At 34.8% G+C, this 20,192-nt stretch overlaps 1 protein-coding gene across 1 annotated transcript; it reads left to right on the forward strand.

Moving 5' to 3' along the window:
• Nucleotides 1-240: 240 nt before the first annotated feature.
• On the forward strand, nucleotides 241-19,883 carry LOC119640092 (neural Wiskott-Aldrich syndrome protein). The gene is made up of 8 exons (XM_038037905.1): nucleotides 241-902; nucleotides 1,040-1,233; nucleotides 16,843-17,070; nucleotides 17,128-17,227; nucleotides 17,288-17,817; nucleotides 17,881-18,084; nucleotides 18,878-19,069; nucleotides 19,150-19,883. Exons 2-8 carry the CDS (start codon nucleotides 1,102-1,104, stop codon nucleotides 19,393-19,395), a joined length of 1,632 nt encoding a protein of 543 aa, XP_037893833.1. The 5' UTR covers nucleotides 241-902; nucleotides 1,040-1,101; the 3' UTR covers nucleotides 19,396-19,883.
• Nucleotides 19,884-20,192: the final 309 nt, after the last annotated feature.

Here is a 20,192-nt window from a genome sequence, read left to right on the forward strand (position 1 = left end):
ATATATATATATAGACGCATGTACGTTCGTATGTGCGAATGTTACTGCGAAAAACAAAAAAAAAAAGACAAAAAAGGCAACAAAAAGAAACCCCTTGGACAGGTGCTTGTATATATATCAATAGGAGAAGGCACAACAACAAGAATAAGACACCACTTAAATATTATATATTAATAGCATTTTAAAGTACTTAAGCAAATAGACGGTCGTCGGTCGTCAGTCATTTTCATTCAGGTAGACGAAGATTCCAGTCATATAATATTTATAATATCCAACATAACTAACATACAAAAAAAAAAAACAAATCGCTTTAATTGACCAACTACTGATTGCTGGTGACTCAACTCTATGCTGCTACCGCTGCTGCCGTCGCGACTACTACTACCATTACTTCCACTTAAGGCTGTGTTTGATTTCTGTGTATAAAATTTGCGTAATTGTGTACGTGTGTGCGTGTGTGTACGCGAGTGCGAATGTGAATAATTGCTGCATAACCACCATCCATCCATCCATCCGTTTTATGTTTGGTGACATTGCTTTTATTATTGCTAGCATAATTTTATGGCAATTGCAAAAAGAAAAAGAAGAAAAAAAAAAAGGGAAAAGCCTATATCATCGCCTTTTCTAAATGTATAAAAAATATATACAGTACGGCCCGCTAAGCTCTTTCGCTGCCTTCATCATCGTCATCATATCTTATAAACATTCGCTATAGGCCTGTTACGTTATTGTTTTTTTTACGTTCATTCACATAACAACGTTCGCACACACAACCATAAAAATTCGCCACAATCTATTCATTGATTAGCGTTTCGCTATCATTTTTGTTATTATTATTATTATATAGCGTTAGTTTTGATCAAGAGCATCGAGCTCTATTTTGTACTTCATAACCTAACACGGTGAGTGTACGCATACGTGAGCCAACGTATGAAAGTTATCTACAATTACAATAAGTAAAGAAAATTTCAAAAAATTAACAAAAGAAAAAAAATTTAACTGAAAATTGTGTTTTTTTTTTTTTGCCAATATAATGTAGTTTTACCACTGGTGATTTATTGTGTGCGATCCTAAGTGTTTGGTTTTACTTCGACGAGCTCAATGAGCCGAAACATGCGATCCCAAGAAAATCAGGCTGCATCGCATATGCGGCCTAAACACAACAAATCCAGCTCTCTATTAACACACGAAGAAAATGAAGCTGTTTTCAAGATGTTGGGCCGAAAATGTCAGGTAAGCAAGTCTATGTTAATAAAGTAAGAAAGAACAAAATTTTTTTTTTTTTAGTTTACTAACAGACGGGTAGGTAATGCCGCCTGTTTTAATAAAAGAAATAAAAAATCTCTAGATTTATGATTATGTTTATTATTATGCAGGTCAAACAAATCTAGTTTATGTTTCAATTCAATTATCATATTACGTTTCGAAAACCACTTCAACTTTTACTTTTTTCTGATTCACTTACTTATTTATAAGTAAAGTTTCAAAATTATAACATTTTATTGATGCCAAAACTTGTAAATCTTATTTTGATAGACTTAGTGACGACGACGACGCTCACTGATGTCATGTGAAAAAGAAAGAGAGGGGAAAAAAAAAAGTGAAATTTCTTGTACGAGTGCCAAGAGGAAAAACCTGTAAAAACGACAATTTTTAAAATGACTTTAAAAACAATAACAAAAAGGGTTTACATCGTATTTACTCTTAAGGACTTTTAGAAAGTAGAATGACGAAATTATTGATTAGACAAACACCGGAAACTGGCGTCTAAGCAACAACGATACATTACAGCAGCTCTAATATCCATACACGTGTAAGCATTTTGTTCGTTTGTTAAAAAACAAAAAATTGGGTCATGCAAGCGTTGATGCTATCGCGGATGTCGCTGTAATGAGGATAATGAGGTTAGAAAATTCATACCCAGAGATGCGTACATAATTGAATATTTATTGCTTTTATTTCTTATTAGAATCTTGTTACTACATAGTATTAAACTAAATAAACGGCATTATTCAATTCAATCATATTATGAGGCGATTTTTAGGAGCCTCTCGTTTAAGCGCTTAGGTGATAGCCACTTACGCCGAAAAGCTTGAACAGATATTAATTATTTAACGTTTACGACGTTGCCAATATGTGGGCTTCAACGCCGCTACCGCGTAACCGGTTCTAACGCTCGTCTCCTCGAACCGTTAATATTAATATTACAGTATAGTAATTATTTTTTAAGAATGATGACTACTATTATCTATCACGTCCTAAAAAATCCATTCTACTCGTAAAGCAGGTTTAGAATTCTTATGAACCCGGCAACGTCATTTGGCTCGGAGCACCATAGGGTGATTCTTTAGATAGCATGATATTCTAATGGCAGAATCTGCATGAATTGGTATTGAATTGACCGGCATCTCCCATCGACTTCATGGGCCGGAGGAGACAACTCGGCCTCGGGTTGAAAATATGACCTTTCCGTAAGATAGGTTTCGCTTTTATTTTTATTATTACACTTCTTTTTCTCTTACTCATAATCAATTCAATTGAAGTGCTCTATAATGCTTAAGGGGCTGTGTTCGTGAAGCCGTATCCTTATAATTCCTCTTCCCATGATAGTTATAAATTCGGCGGAAAGATATAGAATTCCTAAAATCCAGACGATGGGCAATATATTCTTGAAGATAGTGTGCGAGGTTCCCGATTGCAATTTTTGAGTGTCAATCCAACTAATATGGGAAATTTGTCATTCAAAAAAGTTGTTCTTCAAGAAACCTCTTGCTATCTTACCAACGCATAAAAAGACCTGACGGTCAGAAATTCCACTCCTTATTCTGCCGCGATTATAAATTAAACAGAACAAAGTAGTGCAAAAGTTCACAGTAATATCTGAAGAAGTACTCAAGGCAAAAAAATTATATTTAGCAGAAATCTTGATTGATTCCTGACTTATAACAACCAATATGTATAGTTATAAAAACCAAATACACTTTCCTCAGAAACTCTATGGAGCATTGTGTTATTAAACATGAGAAAAAAAAATTCATCAAAATGACTTGCACTACTTTTACAATTAACGGCTTATTTGGCATATTATACACTTTATATTTGTAGGAGAGCAATGATATGGAAATTATGTAGTAAGCGTATGGTAAAAAGAAAAAGCAAGGCCACTTTGATGCAATATTTTCGAAAAGTGGATGTCTATTTAGTTTGCAACAAGGATCAATATTAACGAAAATAATTTAAAAAGTTATATTAGCCTTGAGTGAATATTTGGGTTGTGTGTGTGCATAAGTAAAGCACGCCGCGTATATTGAGGCTAAAGAAGATGTATTATGAATTGAGATGGAAAGTCAAAGTATTTTATTGGTTTGTACTGCCTTGACACTGCTTTTCGGAAAATGAAATTATTTGGTTTTCAAAATTAAGGGTTCATTTGGCAAATTTGCTTTACTATTGGAAGGCCAAGGGCATGTAGACTATTTGTCAAACGTGTGCAGTGTGATGAAGAGGCAAGGCGATCTCGATAATATGCGCTTAACTAATATATTAAACTTCATAATTCAAATTCTAAAATGTTTACGGTTCTTTCATATACAAATTAAGTCGAAAAGATAATCATTATAGAGAAACATATTAATCATAAAAAAATAAATTAATAAATGCGATCATAAATAAACAAATTAAATTGTGACAGAAGATATGATCTTGGTCGACAGTTCGCTGGGTATGATAAACCGATTGATTATAAGAAACGATTTACTTTATCTCGCCAGCGAACGTCTTATTAAAACTGCCTGGCCTTCCCAAGCACATTTAAATTGGCAGGCTTATTATCGCTTCATTCTGAGACACTTTGTAAAATCGTCGAAAACATTCAATATTCCATACAATCTAGCTCCTTGCCATTCAAGGTCATCGTTAAAATCATAGCTGAGTTGATAAGAATATAGCTAAGTAGACAAGAGTCGGTGTTCGCGGCTATAAATCTCACAAAGTTTTGACGGTACTTGTTCGCAGCTGCAATGAGTGCTCAGTAGAAAAAGGCACAGCACTCACCGCCTGAGCCCACAAGCACTAGTCAGGGACATTTCTTTTTCTTTTCTCACTTCTTCCTGGTTATCGTTGCATATAGGGGACACCCCTGGTGGAAACGTATGTAAAATGGATTATAAAACGAACTTTATCTCGGCGCAACTTCACCGCTGAAACGATCGTCATCATGTAGCTTCCGCAAAGAGAGTCTGAGTTGATAAGAAAAAGGTTGATAAACCTTTCAACATTAATGAAGAGCGGCGAAGAGTTTCTCACAACGAAATCATCTGTTCAACTGATATATGCTTACGCTCTCCCCAACCCCTTCTTTTCTTTGAGTGTACAAAAAGTCAGTTTATTTTGCTTCAGAATAGCCTAATGTTGCATTAAATACTTAAAAAGTGATTTAAATTTTTTTTATTTATATATATATGTGTACACACACAAAATATATATGTTTATATATTAGTTTGGGGAAAAAGAAATCCATTATTTTTATATGAACTTCAGGACTTTATTTAACATGCTTCGGATTGTCCGATTTGGGTCAAATATGCACCGTTTTGTTGTATGATTTGTTGCCATTTTAAAGGTAACGTCAAAATGCCTCTCTCATAGAAGTCCTGGTCTCTATTTGCAAAAAACTCTAGTAGTCGATTTTCACAATCCTCCCTAGATTCCAATTTTTTATCATTAAAGAAATTTTGCAATGCAAGGAAAAGATGATAATCGCTTGGTGCCAAGGCCGGACTGTATGGCGGATGCATGAATACTTCCCAACCAAGCTCCCGAAGTTTCTGGCGAGTCACTGTAGATGTGTGTGGCCTAGCGTTGTCCTGGTGGAACACGACACCTCTCCTGTTAGCCAATTCTGGCCGTTCCTGGTCAATCGCTATCTTCAAACGGTCCAGTTGTTAACTGTACAGATCAGAATTTAGCGTTTGGCCATATGGAAGCAACTCATAATAAATAATCCCCTTCCAGTCCCACCAAATACATAGCAAAACCTTCCTGGCCGTTAGTCCTGGTTTGACCACCGTTTGAGGTCCTTCACCGCTCTTTGACCACGATCGTTTTCGCACAGGGTTATCGTATGTGATCCATTTCTCATCTCCAGTCACCATTCGTTTAAGAAATGGGTCTATCTCATTCCGTTTGGCCAAGGCTTCGCAGATGGAAATTCGATCCATCATGTTTTTTTCTGTTAATTGGTGTGGCACCCAAACATCGAGCTTCTTTTTGAATCCAGCTTTGTGTAAATGGTTTAAAACTGTTTTATGGTCGATTTTTAGCTCCTGGGCGATGTTACGACTGCTAACATGCCGGTCAACTTCGATCATTTCTCCGATTTTATCGACATTTTCGACGACCGGCCTACCTGTGCGAGATGCATCTTTAACATCAAAAATTCCTGAACGGAATCTACGAAACCAAAATTGTACATAATAGGCTGTTACAGTATCGGAACCATAAACACCATTCACAATTTTAGCCGCCTGGCTTGCATTTTCGCCTTTGTCAAAGAAAAACTGAAAAATGTAAAGAATTTTCTCTTTGTTCACTTCCATTTTTAACACGCTGTAACTTACAACTGAATGCACCAAACAAAAAACAGCGAAAGAATTTTTTTTTACTGCGAAATGTCACCTTTCCGACGAGCATAAATCTGAAATTGTTTGATCGATACTTTACGAGAAATCTATCAGTGCAGCCATCTACCGAAAAAATAGTGGATTTCTTTTTCCCCAAACTAATACATATATATGTGCATATAACTATGTCATTAACTGACACAATTCTCATATTACACAATAAGCAACAGTAGCTGTAGTAATATGTAATAATGTTGTGCATGTCGACAGCCTGTGAGAATTCATTGATGATATGATGTATGAATGCCTTCGCTTAAGACAGCGGATTACTAAAGTTATCCACAAACGTATTTTCGCAATAACATGCACACATATGAACGATTGGTCGTTGTTATAACTAATAGAATGGCACCCCAATGTAAATTTGGGCTAACACAAAACAAGGAAATTTCTCATTATAAGCGTGAAAGTTTACACTTCTTTAATGAATTTCATAAAATGTGTTGTCTAATTGTTGCAAAGATTTCCGTTTACCCAAATTATACGCTTTTCGTTTTCGTGCCACTTTCCCGTCACCCTTCGAAGTTTTGTAAGTAAATTTAATTATGCATCTGTAGAGTACCATTATATGTATAAAAGTTTCTACAAAGTACTTGGATTTATAGCGTAACGTTCAAAATTCTGAATGTGTACAAGTCCGTCTTTGCGTCCCTTTGTTGTTAGCTTTGAAAAGTCTCAAAATTATAAAATTTAAGATGACATGAATTATGTGAAAAACTACCTATGTAGGACTTTGGAACAACATCAGCCTAAAATCGATCTTTACCAACCATTGCAAAATGCTTTTAATTTCATTGCTATTTTTAAATAAATAAAAAGCAAAAGGAACGCATTCAGATGATAAGTCGTCAAGATTCACGTTATAGCGAATATTGTTATATTACTTGTCAAGAAAGAAAGTAAACATATGACGTGATTTTAGATAAAATAGTGAAATTATTACTCTGCAAGAGTTTTAAACAGATAAGCACTAGAAACTTTAATTAATAACGAAAAAAGATGTTTTGTAAGAGTGAATAAAATTCCAAGGCGAAAATACTTGAGATAAAATTTTCATTTAATAGAAATTGTAGAAATTCTGCAAACTCATCGCTTAGCGGCAAATATTTTACTTACGATTGTTTAGTATACATCGAATGACTTTTTATGACTTACGATTTATGTAAATCGTAACAATGAATGAAACATGAATCCACTATCGCTAGCTTGAAATCAATAAGCAAAGAAGTTACTAGAGCCAAAAGGAAATCACATAAAAAATGCACATATTTAGGCCGGATTTGGCAAAATGGTCCAAGACTGTGTTGAGAAGGAAAAACCACCAGAGAATATTATGCAAAATTATTAAACCTTTCTCAGTGTTGATATCCGGAGAAGAAACTTTTCCCCGTGAACAAGAACTATTCTCTTTTGAATGTTATATTCACCGCCATGTTAATAAATCCATGATAACAATTAAGACATTTGGCCAATGCCCTTATCTCTAGTAACGCTTAACGCTATAGAGAAACCTTTGGAAACTTCTACCGCTTTCTTTTCAACTTTCAAGATTTTATTATTTAAAACTACACCACCGATCGAAACAGTTGTTAACCATAAGAAGTAAAATACGGCCAATACTTCGGGAATCGTAGCATATTCTACTTTAGCGCTGCTGATGTTTCAATGGCGATTTCTTGAAAGTTGTCCTGTGGTAAAAATAAAGCTGACATGACCCGTGTTTTACCGGGTGTTCGGCTCATTTGCATTAACTGCCGCTGGCACCGCTTCTACAGCACGGCTTGATGTTTGCCTTTGGCTGGGACTACTGACAATAAACTGTACTCAGCTGAAGTCCCAAGCGAGGGCACCATGAATATTGATCTCTATCGTTTCTATCTAATTTGCCTCATGGGTGCTTGCGCTTTGGATATCCCAAAGCGCTTCGCAATGCCACAATTGGAATTAACACGGAAAAATAACGCCTCGTACATATGGTGTTGTGGTGGTAACAATCTCGAGCGACTATCTAAAGGTACAAAAAGATACGTTTTGTAAATTTTGGTCAAATAACTTGTGTTATTGCATAAGAGTTGAAAACAATAATCTCTCATCAAAAAATCATCATTTGATAAGCAATTAACAAGAACGTAACGCCGTCTCTTAGGAGAAGCGTTCGGAAGTACTTCTTTTGCAAGTTACTTGGTTGTAAATGCAATTGGTGCGAACAACACTTTATGATAAGGCGACAAGCAAAAATCAGCCTATAGTGTTCATAGCGCCAAACATAGCTGGTAGTATCAGTTTTGCGTAACGTATTCAGAAATGCCTTTTTTTTGAGCAACGAAACTTTCCTTGGAAACGCTTCTAATAATTCAATTCATTTAGTAATTAATTACCAAAATACATTATAAGACAAAAGGTTATCTGCTGTAAAATGCTTACAGGAAATTTTAGCAGTATGGGATGAACTACGCTTCTATATTTACCTGAGAAATTATCCCATCGTGTTCTTATGATAAAAGCGAAAAACGAGTCCACATGTGGACAGTCTTTTAATGGTTTCCCCGTTCGGAATTCACGTGACGCTAAAAACGTCTTGAAAGCAGCAACTAACAGTGGACAGTATATTGAATAGAATATCTTGTACAGTTAATTATTTAAGTGTTGAACTTTTCCAAAACACCATTAAAAACTTATTTACAATCCCAATAATTAATATAATTTATTACTCAACAAAGCCCGCCTGAAAGTTTCTGTCTCTTCGCTAATACTAGGTGCGTTTTCTTCGCTTTAGATATTTTTCATCAAATAAACCGCTTAAACAAATTTCACTTGACAATATTGATAAGCAATCACTATCTACGCAGTGAAGTTGGCATTTTTGTCACTTCATTTAGAACGTAGATCACGTGTTGATTCTAGAGAAATCATCAGATAAAGAAATTATTTGAACTTTAAAATCTTGCTCTATTTAGATAATATGCTAAAGTGGGCTATGTATGCGTATATAATATATGTTTGTATACGAGGTGTGGTAAAAAAAAGGACAATTTTTCAAAGTACATCCGATTTCGATTTTTTTTTTAATTTATTGGTACACATGTCCCCAACATATGTGGACATTACCAGCCATTTTGCATTTTTAGTTTGTTGTTGACAGATATTAATAAAACGAAAGCTCAACTAGGCCCTGATCCCTTATATTAATAAAAGATTGTTGCCGCGTTTGTTTTGGAGAATTCCTCTGTGATATGGTCCGCGAACTATAGGTGTTACGTGTATAAAATCGGGTCGGTGCACAAGAATTTTTTAAAATTTGCTCCACACGGCTTGGAATGGAATCCGGCCGTTCCATTTCCACGTTATGAGAATTGTCTTAAGGTTGCATGCGCATCTTCCAACCTTGAAACCCAGGCGTATCTCGTTGAGCGTCTCGTTTGTTATAAACTGTTATATCCGCCGTTTTTACTTAATGAGTTAAAGTTCATCCCGAAATTGCCAAAATTTTACCAAGTTTTTGTGACGCATATGAAAATCAGAATACATACCAAGAATTCCTTCATCCGCGCTGCTTTCTGAATTAATTTAGCTGTTGCCCATTTGCCTAAACTAAAATACCGTCGAAAAAAACCCACGTGTTTTAATGAATAAGTTAAAATGTGAGGTTAAAAATGAAAACTCCAAAAAACGAATGTTTTGAGTACTCCGACTTGATTGAAAAATATTTTATGCGCACTAGTAGTGTAGCAGACACGAACGATAAATCGGTATTCCGGTGGAAGTATCGGTAACATAGCTTAAGATGGGCAAAGAGTTTCTGGGAGAACGGTTGGCGCGGAAGGACCAATACTGTCCTATTACTGTTACGACATATTTGCTAGTAGAGAGGAGTATGTATCCACGCGACGGATGGCAACAAAAATCATTCTGTTTTTTGTTTTCTATGGGTGAAATATGGTTGAAATACGCCCGGACTATGTTAAGGGTTCATATTGCTCAATAAATCAAAATACATATTTTTACTCCTCGACCTAGCTGCATCGAAGTGATTAAATTTTCGAAAGTTTAAATTTTTGGTCAAAAAATACCAAGTACTAAGATGAACGGGCTTATACAAAAAAAAAAAGTTATATTTTCTTAGGTTGGCAACACCCTATTTGATATTTTTGACAAACTTAGCTCATTCTTAACATCTTCACGAAAAAATTCTATCAAATTTGTAGAATAGCCAGAAATAAGACTGCAGGGTTGCATTTTGCACCTGTGGTGAAAATCTAGAGCTACGTATAAGGTATAAGAATGTGCAAAGATGGGAAGGGAATGCAAAAGCTGTGGGTTGTCCGAGAACATTTTCAATTTATTGCATTAATGTATTATGAATTAAGGAACTTCTAAAGAAATAGATCAGTTTGAGAAACTCTGTTTCAAGCGATTTAAACGCTGGTCAGGAACCATTGCCTAAATCATCGCAAAAAGCTCAATTCGAAATCAGTCGAAATGTTATAAAGCAACAATAAATAGTAATAAATACAATGCATGACATAGTGTATAAAATCCAAAGTAACTAAAGGGCGAAATATATTTTCTTCCTTTTCTTGTGTAAACAGCTTGTTTATCTAATCTTATCTATAGTTTTAAAGCAACTTCACAAGACTATTGATATTTCATAACTATTTTTAACCTACGGAATAACTGTCACTTATGCCATGTATGGTTTCTTAAAGAGTTCGTATGTAATTCCCAACGAGATCTTATTAATTAAATTAGAAACAGATCGTCAGGTTGCGTAAAACATCTGAATATTGTTTTGTGAACACAAAAGTTTCTTTAATAACTTTTCTTATATATGCTTGTGCCTTAAATTCTTAAGCTTCCAATTTTTGTTATGAATCATTGCGAGATGAATAACCGGCTGTTAAATATATAGAATAATGAAATCATGCAACGTCTTTGTGTAGTTTATTTAAACAAATATTTCAAAATATTTTTAGGGGAAATGATTATCAAATAATCAATAATTCCTGGAATCGTAAGGAAATGAAGTCTAATTACAGAAAAAAGATAATGAAAATTTAGTATTAAATTATTTATTTTTGTGTCGAAGAGCATGTCAAGAGAGCAAATTCTCCGCAAACACTCTACGTTCGCTAAAAATTTTCTTTTTCACGGACAATCTTTATATCTAATGAGTTTTCCTTCGCTTGGTAAATGGCGCTTTAGCTAAAATAGTCTGCACTAAGCCTTCCAGCATGTCCATTCATTGGACTAAATGATTACCACTGAATGTCTTCCTTAAAGTATCTTTGCGATAATGAAAATTTTAGTAAATGAAATAACTTTGCGAATAAGACTATTTGTATTCAAAGAAGTCTTTATCATTTTCAGAGTAAGGTAGCGCTGTTTTATCTAAAATTAAGGTCGGCGCTAGCTACTTATTTAGACTAGGTTTCAATTAATCGGCTTGCTTTAGTGAAATCTCCTCTGAAAGCATGTAGATTAGGATTTTCTTTCTCAATTCGTTGGCAGTTTTTCGAAATGGATGGTAATGTAAACAGTAATAAATAATTCATATGCCTTAATACTTAGAATCTATCAGAACGGTTTTGAAATATTTGATATGATATTCTTGTCTCATTATGCTTTTGCTCATTTGACTTCACCTGTTCTTGAAGGTCAGAATAAACCAAGCCATTTTAGTTGCGTTAAGAACATTTTTTCGACGAAAAAAAATGTTATGTTTCCTTTTTGGCAAAAACTTCGGTATCTTCTGTTACGTTATTCTTCTTTCAAACGTTTAAGGCAAGCTATCGATAAAATATTTTAACTATTTTATCTATGAACAGATGTCTAACGACGTCTGTTGAAATGATACCCATTTTACACTTTAGTAAATAATTGCGTATTTTGTGTTTTGTTTTTTTAATAAGTGATGTTATGCACATTGCAATTAAAGTCTAAACACTTTCTCTGGATTTTAATAAGGACTTCTAGCGTCACTTCTTCTTCTTTTCCCCTTTTAAAATGTATACTCCATCTTCAAAAATTAGGCCTCGCATAAAGAGATGCCTCGCAACTGCCAAGTCTGAGTTGGCGAAAGTCCACTTTTCAGCCTTTTCCGCTTTTCTCATTTCTTTCCGGCCACCACCATGTTACGTGAATACGTTTTGTCACATCGAAAACCGCAAAGTCGGCAACCGGACACCTTACACCAAATACGATTATAACCAGAAAAATTGATAATTTGTTGAGAAACTTATACCCATTCGAATGTTAAAACGTACTTTTTCAATGACCGATTCGAGTCATGTCAAGTAATTTTCATAAAACGGGAGACTGAGAGGAGAAGAAGCGTCTTAAGTGAAAAAATCTATTGTATTGCGTTTTTGCAAAATAACATTTTTGCATGACACAAACGATGAATGCTATTACTTACCTTCGTCAGCCCGGGTGCGGCAATCGAAAGTAGACACAACGAGTACTATATGGGAATAAGAGTTGTTGTTGCTCCACATTGATGGCCAACGTCACAAAACTTGACATGAAAGAATTGCAACACTATCACCGATTATTTTAAGGAAATTCGAATTTGGATGTAATTGAAAAATTCTGGAGGATTTAATAAACACCCATTCCTTTACACTTTATATTTTTGATTTGATTTAATTTTTCACAAATTTTCCATTACTTAACTACCGCAAATATCAAAGGCAACTGCAATGTAATTTTCAACTCAAACTGTTTGTGTCTTCAGAAAAACTCTCGTTACCTCTCTTAAGTTAGTAGCTTAGTAATCTTTCAACCTGGACGTATATAAAGCAAATATCTGGCATTTTTTCCTGGCTTATGGTATTTTAAAAGTGTACTCCCAACAATGTTGAGTCAGACATACAGACAAATTTACTCTGCTAAATTGGCGTGATAAATGCAACTGATTCAAGATAATAAATTGCATGTCATTACGAATTGTTCACGGGTATAATAAAAACTGGGGGCCCAGGGGAGTGAGTATCACAATCAAACCAAACAAAGGGAATCCATGCGGTTACAAGTTTTCTTTACGTTCATGATAAACGCCCGCTAGGGGCCGTAATCGGTCGGCATTGGAGACCACGCCACGTGATTTTGAACTCTTTTATGGCCATAGTAAAAGTTCCCTAGGCATCGTACGCAACCTAAAATGGGAATATCCAGGTGATGGCGAATCTTTCACGGTTATTACAACCGTCTCTATGTAGGCATCGTAATCGACTGGAACCGGTGAATATATACCGTGGCATTCAACCGGGCAGTATACCACCATCTGCCGATAATCTGCCATAATCTGCCGATCCTCTATATGAGGCGAATTGACCTACACATATAAAATTAAACCTTCTAGATAGCGGCCGAGTAGGAGAGATTTAAAATATCGAAAATTGATAATTAGTCACCGTCGATTTATTAACACACCTCGATAACTCGAGCAGTATCGATCGCGTTCAGCAAGACTTGTTAGCTAAATACTTTCAATATCTTTTCACCTGTGTAGAGAAAAAAAAAACCCAGCTTAGCCTGCACACATAAATGTTCATTTATAAGTTTAAATAAATAAGCAAAAGACATAAAACCGTCGTAAGTACAAACATTGAAAAGTGTTTTCTTGTCATTGGCATAGGCATGCACGAGAAGAGAAAAAAACCACTTTGCCCTTTTATAGTTCAATGAAATTTTATACATAACAGCGACGACAACAATACAATCGAAGTAAAACATATCCATTAAATGAAAGTAAATACAAGAGCAAACACAACGAAAAGCAAAGAAAACGATTTAACTTCAAAGTTTTGATCAGCAAAACTTAACATTAGAAATGAGTTTACAACCGCTTGATTATTACGAAAAAAAAATAAATAAATAAATAAAAGAAATTATTATAATTACATACATAAAGTGTTTGTACATCCATTAAACATGTACATATGGAGATATTTTATTGCTTAATATAGCTTTTCGTAAAATTTTTTGTCATTTTTTTTTTTTTTTAACCAAAAAGGAAAACCTGTCGAAGCGCTTAAAAGTAAATATAACAACAGAAATGGTTGTGTTCGAAAGTTTTCCCATAAAAAATTATATTTACGTAAAAAAAAAAAAAAAAACAAAGCAAAAAAATAAACCAATTATTGTAGAGATTAATTTCAAAGAAAACAACAACAACAAAAACAAGAATTAATTTCAAACTCCCTTTATGCATAGAATACGTAATAGTAATAATAGTATAGCGTTGTTGTACGCTATGTGAACTGAAAGCGTAATGAATTCTCTAACCCTCGGCTGTCTTCCTTCATCGCTTGTCTAATGCTAAGTTTATTTCCCATATTGTTATGTCACGGCCAGTGTTTTACGATTTCCACCCATTGCTTATGATATGTCACTTGCGGACTTCCTCTCTTACAATAGACATATACATATATATATATATATCTATATATGTATATACTCTATTAAGCCCATATAAACAATACCTTACAGAGCTAATCGCCAAGTGAAAAAAAAGTTGTAAAATTAAAGATATGCAGAGTCAAGCAGACAAGCTCAAAATATTACATAAATTTCCAAATGTGTTCATATATTTATTTATTTATATTATATTTGTATGCATTGAAGGCAAGACAAGGCAAAATGAATACAATCACCTAAAGCCGACTTTTCCATGCGCCCTATCCATAGATATGTGTATAAACCTCTGTTTTCACGTACATAAAACACGATACAAAACGTTGCGAATATTGTAACACAGTTTCGATACAGTACAATACGAACTAAGCTAACTAAGCGGGAACGTCATTGCACGATTTTGAGTCAGATTTGCAATTATTGGCCTAAATTCCCAAGGTTGTAAAAGTTCACTACAACTGTGTCAGTTTGGAATCAGTTTTGGAATTAAAGAAAGCTCCAATTGTTGCCCCTTAGGCGGAGGCCCAAGGAGACAAGCCCAAATGCAGAAAGTAGCTCTCTCGATGGTAATAATATACCCAATCTTTCGGTCCGTTTTCATGCTCACTTTTCTTACTAGGGAAAGAAAATAGGTATGGAATTAAAGAATTTTACGAATAGAAAAGGAAAATGTACCCATCCACTTTCTCTGGAAAGGAAAACTCTGCCAGTAAAAAAGTTGTAACTGCTATGTGCCGAAAAATTCGAATCACCTTTGCTTACAACTAATTTTTAGACGTTCCTAGGTCCATCCTAAATAAGTACAAATGCCTCTAGTGTTTAATGTGGACATCTGCAATGGAAAATGTTGTGCGATGTTGCGCAGTTACCCATCACCCCTGTAAATGCGATATTCCCCTTTTCTGTGGAGGCCACACTACTGTTTAATTCCCGATCTAATGCTTCCCTCTGGGAAGTAGGAGGCCTATCTAATGTTTCTCTGACTTGTGCGTCTATGATTTTGGGGCTAACCATACTCACTACATGAATGCTTCCCTCTGGGAAGTAGGAGGCCTATCTAATATTTCTCTGACTTGTGCGTCTATGATTTTGGGGCTAACCATACTCACTACATGAACGCTCCAAATGTCCTTTTTCATTTATCCTGCCTTCTGACATTCATGGTATTTTTCCCTTTATTTGTAAAAACGAAAGTAATCCTTTGGACGGCATAGTCGCTTTTCTGTTTGGTTATTCATATAATCTCAGACGGGCATCCAATTTTTAGTCCCAAGGAAAAAGAAAATAATACCAATCAAGTCACGAATTAACAAAAAAGAAAAAGCCTAAAATAATTGCGCCGAAAGAAAGCTTGTTCACACCACATTCCTATTCATTGTACGATCTAACCACCATCGTTGCAACAAGTTCTAATTGCGCTAAAAAAGTCGGCAAATGAGGTTCCTTCTCTGTTAAAATATGATTTCCGAAGTTTTCTGTAACCTAAAATTAGTCTCCTTACTTTCAAAGAATCTAATTTATGCCCTCCTCTCTTTTATATAAGAAATGATAGGGTAAGAATAAGCACTACATGATTTACGCTAACAAAACTTCGCATTTTGCTAAAAAAGCCATATTTCATTCTTACACTATAAAAGGCGTAGCAGCTGACCAGCGAAAACTTTGAAACTCAAAACCATTGTTCTTGGTCGTAGTTTAGGTGATCGACTAACTAACACGGGAAAGTCGGTGCAATCCTATGCGGAGCAACGATTTATGAAAGAGACTCGAGTTTAATTTTGCTTCATCGACTTTTTTTCAATCGAGAATGAGCCAGGTCAGATTTTATTATTAACAAAACCATATCCATATACTCGTCCTAGCCTCAATTTTGCCCTATCCTTAACGAAAGTGAACCAAAAGCGTATCACGATTGAATTAATCGCAAGTTGCGTAAATAAAATACGATACGTATCTTTTGAAAAAAATGTTACACAAAGAATGATGAGGTTAATATACCCCCCCGGTAAATGGTCTTTGAAAAGGAAAGATAAATGAAGAAGGCATTACACCTAAGGCTTATTGCAATCAAGCGAAGTCATCGCAAAATGCGTTTGCATGCCGTGTATTATTAGGTATGTTTTTCTATCTATTGGCTATCTGTCAGTAGCACTTGGCGACAAAACTTGTTATTGTTTTCGTACGTGAGGGACATGCAGAAGAAGATTTAAATAATTGTGTTGTACAGTGGCTATGAAGTATCTATCCCTGCCTCTGTCACACCACCATCACCATCATCATCATCAACTATCAAATGAATTAAATCATTGCCAGATTAAGGCAGCAAGCAATGCACTCACAACTCCAACCCGCTTGTTGTTATTTTGTATGCAAATAATTAAACGTAAGTTTTACACATTTACAAACATATTCATCATTACATTACATATAGAAAATGATTTACTATATGACTGTAGATGTCATACAACAACAAGTTGGTTGGTTTTTGGCCAAATTCATATAAATCAAACACTACTGCTTACCATTAGTATTGATTAAGACTATTGTCCTCTTACTTAGCTAACCAAACGTTCAGTCTTTAAGGGTGAAGCTTAGGAAACGGTTGTGTCGATTTTTAATTGAATTTTTGATTAAAGCAAATAACAACAACAACAAAAGATAAAATGACTCACATAGTAATTCTTTTAATTGTTTCTGTTTTTATTTATTTAAATCCGCCGATTATCCTTTCTTTTTTTTTATCTAGACCCTAAATACGGCGGTAGTGCAAATCTATAAAACTGAAGCTTCAGCTCATTCACATTGGAAAAAGAAATATACGGGTGTTGTATGTTTCGTTAAAGATAGTGCTCAGCGTTCCTATTTTTTGCGTGCTTATTGCCTCATCAAGCATGAACTGATCTGGGAACATGAACTATACGATAGTATGAAAATTAATAAAGCGCGACCTTATCTGCTAACATTTGAGGGTCATGTAAGTGCAAAAAAAAAAAAAAAACAAAAAAAAATATTTATGAACACATATTTATAGGATGGTCATATTGGCTTAAATTTTGTCTCTGAAGAGGAATGCGAATCTTTTTATCATGCCGTTGACTCAATAATTGAAACAAGGAATCGAAAAAAAATGGGTAAGTTTCAGATTCTGTTTAATTTATAGACGATTTTTATTATTTCGGTTTTTTCTTCAGACAAACGCAGTCGACCTAAACAACAGTCAGCCCCTTCAGCACCATTGACTCCGTTACCCAAAGAACCAGTAACAAATGAAAATACCGTACAATTACGTAATCATCCAAAGATTGGCTCTATAAATTTAATGCCTGCTCCCGTAACAAATACACAAGGTTCTAGTAAGCATTTCTTTTCGTTTAGTTCCTCCTCGTCTTCGAACAGTAAAGATAAGAAACGTAAAGTAACCAAAGCTGATATTAGTCAACCGACAAATTTTATGCACATCAGTCATGTGGGTTGGGATGCTAATAAAGGATTCGATTTGGCGGGCAATGAAAATGATCAAGTATTATCGCATTTCTTCGCTAAAGCTGGTGTTTCCGAAAATGAACTCAAGGATCGTGACACGCGAGCATTTATTTACGATTTCATACAAAGCAATAATGTATTGGGCACCGTAAAATCAGAACAAGTGGATAAACCGGTAAAAGCAACGGCACCAACGGTACCAGCACCACCACCAGTACCTAGCAGACAGCAGCATAGTGTAGGTTTCCTGCATCAAAGAAACATTTTTTATTTCTTTTATTGATTTTCAAGCGATTTTTAGGTGGTTAATGGCACTGCAGTCGTAACCAGCCAAAGATCCGCGCCGCCACCACCTCCACCACCAGCCAGACAACCGCCGCCACCGGTACCGACAACAGTGCCAGGCTTGTCAAGAGCGCCAGTGCCTCCTACGCGACCGCCCCCTATAAGTAGTATGTCTACGCCGCCTCCACCAGTACCAACTCAAGCTACAATACCTGCACCGGTAAAATTACCTTATCCTCCTCCTACCATTTTCAGTCAAACCCGAAATTTTGCAAATCCCTTTAATAGTCGACTATCGCTAGTCTACTAAATGATAATCAACCAAATCACATCAGTCGACCTTAATTAATGTAGAAGATTTTTGAAACCTGAATTTGAAGTTTTGCACTTTTCAATAATATTCTTCGTCAGTCGAACTGTTGATGTCATCAATTGTATTTTCAATCCGTCTGTGTAATGTACGCAACATTCTCTTCATGCCCGGCCTTTGCATGCTTTATCTGTGTATCCCACAGGCAATGATATAGAGCGACCAGTACATTTGCTGATTGGAATTCGTTAACTATTCGCTTCTTAAGATAATTAGTTGTAAAAGAAAATTTATATAGTATGTTGGAACTTATCCCAAACGATTTCTTAACTCAAGTTCAAAAAATTTTATAAAATCATGATAGATTGAAAGGTGAGGCATTTGATGTTAATGAAATTAAATTCTTTTGTAAAAAAAAACATATACAAAGTCACATAGAAAAAGTCACCTTCTGCATAAATTCCATTAAAATAAATGAAAAATTCATTGGAAATTGAACTTTAGTCTAAACTTTCAAATAACGTATCAAAACTCTTCTAAAAATCTGCATGATATGAACATTCATCCATCTAGCACAATTGGCGAGACATGAAGCTTAAATTGATTAAAAAGACTAAGAGCATAAATAATAAATGAGGGATCTGTCTAAATACCTCATGGTAATGTTGAAAATTTATAAATAACTTTAATTTGTCTATTGTAGCCGGTGCCGCCTCCACCGCCTCCAACTAGTGCTGTCATTCCGCCCCCTCCGCCGCCACCGCCACCAGTTGAAATACCAACTATCACGACATCACAAGCTCCTCCAGAAACCAAAATTGCTTCTAGTCTACCAGTAGTAACAGAGACCCGCAACGAATTGCTGGAAAGTATACGCAAAGGGGTACAATTAAAGGTAAGCAAGCAAATTAAAAAATTAATTAAAAAAAAAAAAAAAAACTCAAAAAAATCTTTTTTTCTCTCGAATATTTTCAGAAAGTTGATACATCTGCGCTTAGCACCGGTAGCGGCGATTCACACAGTGATCTTATGTCAGAAATACGTATGGGTATTGAGCTAAAGCCGACAGAGAAACGCGAATTACGTGATAGTGATGAATTCTCAGGCACAGATGCTTTAGCCAGTGCTCTAAGACGTGCCCTACAAGAACGCGGACGTGTTATGCAATCATCCGATGATGAATCATCTTCTTCTGGAAACGATGATGATTGGGATGACTAAAGAGAGAACCAAAAAAAAATAAAAATAATAAAAATAAATATATAAAAGACAAGAAAACGTAAGCTTCTTTAAGTTTTGAGTTTGATAGTAAAATGACGTCATATTTATGCCAGAAATTCGGAATTTTTTAATGATTACTGCACGTAACATTTTTGGTAAGGACAAAAAAGAAATTCATTCTACAAAAGAGCTTACATCAAGCATTCGCGAAAACGCTTTAATTAGCGTTAATTGTATAGAAATTTTATTGCTTTACGAAACATTCGGTTAAGAGTTAATTCTTTTAAGAAAGCAAAACAAAGAAATAAAATTAGAATTAGGTTAATTTTTAAATGAATTTTCACTGTACACTTTTCAGTAACTGAAATGCTTAACTTATTTGGCTTCACTTCACGCCCTCGATATATCTGATTACTAATAGTAGTTTGATTTAAACAGCATAACCAATTTCAATAAATACTCTTTCAAAAATTATTTATTAACTATAAAATAAATAAATAAATAAACAAAAAAAAAAAAAAAAATTATTAAAAAAAACCCAAAAATTATTTCATTGAAAAATAATTGCAAAGTAATTTAATTTTAATTAGACAAAAAAAAAATTGTGCCAAATAAAATAAAAATAATAAACTTGTAAAAAATACTCTTCAATGCAATTAAAAACAAAAAAAAAAAATTTAACCATAGAAGAAAAATAAAAAAAAAAACAGGAAGCGAGACTATTACTATTGAAACACTTTAAATCAGGTTGCTATCTAGCCTTCAATAAACCTCAAACAAAGAAATAAATATAAATT

This window comes from Glossina fuscipes, unplaced genomic scaffold (genome assembly GCF_014805625.2).
Source record: "Glossina fuscipes isolate IAEA_lab_2018 unplaced genomic scaffold, Yale_Gfus_2 115, whole genome shotgun sequence".
Classification (NCBI taxonomy): Eukaryota; Metazoa; Arthropoda; class Insecta; order Diptera; family Glossinidae; genus Glossina; species Glossina fuscipes.

Bases quoted from the DNA above. Each gene is read 5' to 3' on its own strand.
- LOC119640092 (XM_038037905.1), top strand. From the start codon at position 1,102: ATGAGCCGAAACATGCGATCCCAAGAAAATCAGGCTGCATCGCATATG. The intron at 17,071-17,127 runs GTAAGTGCAAAA...ACATATTTATAG, and splicing joins TGCTAACATTTGAGGGTCAT to GATGGTCATATTGGCTTAAA. The intron at 19,070-19,149 runs GTAAGCAAGCAA...GAATATTTTCAG, and splicing joins GCAAAGGGGTACAATTAAAG to AAAGTTGATACATCTGCGCT.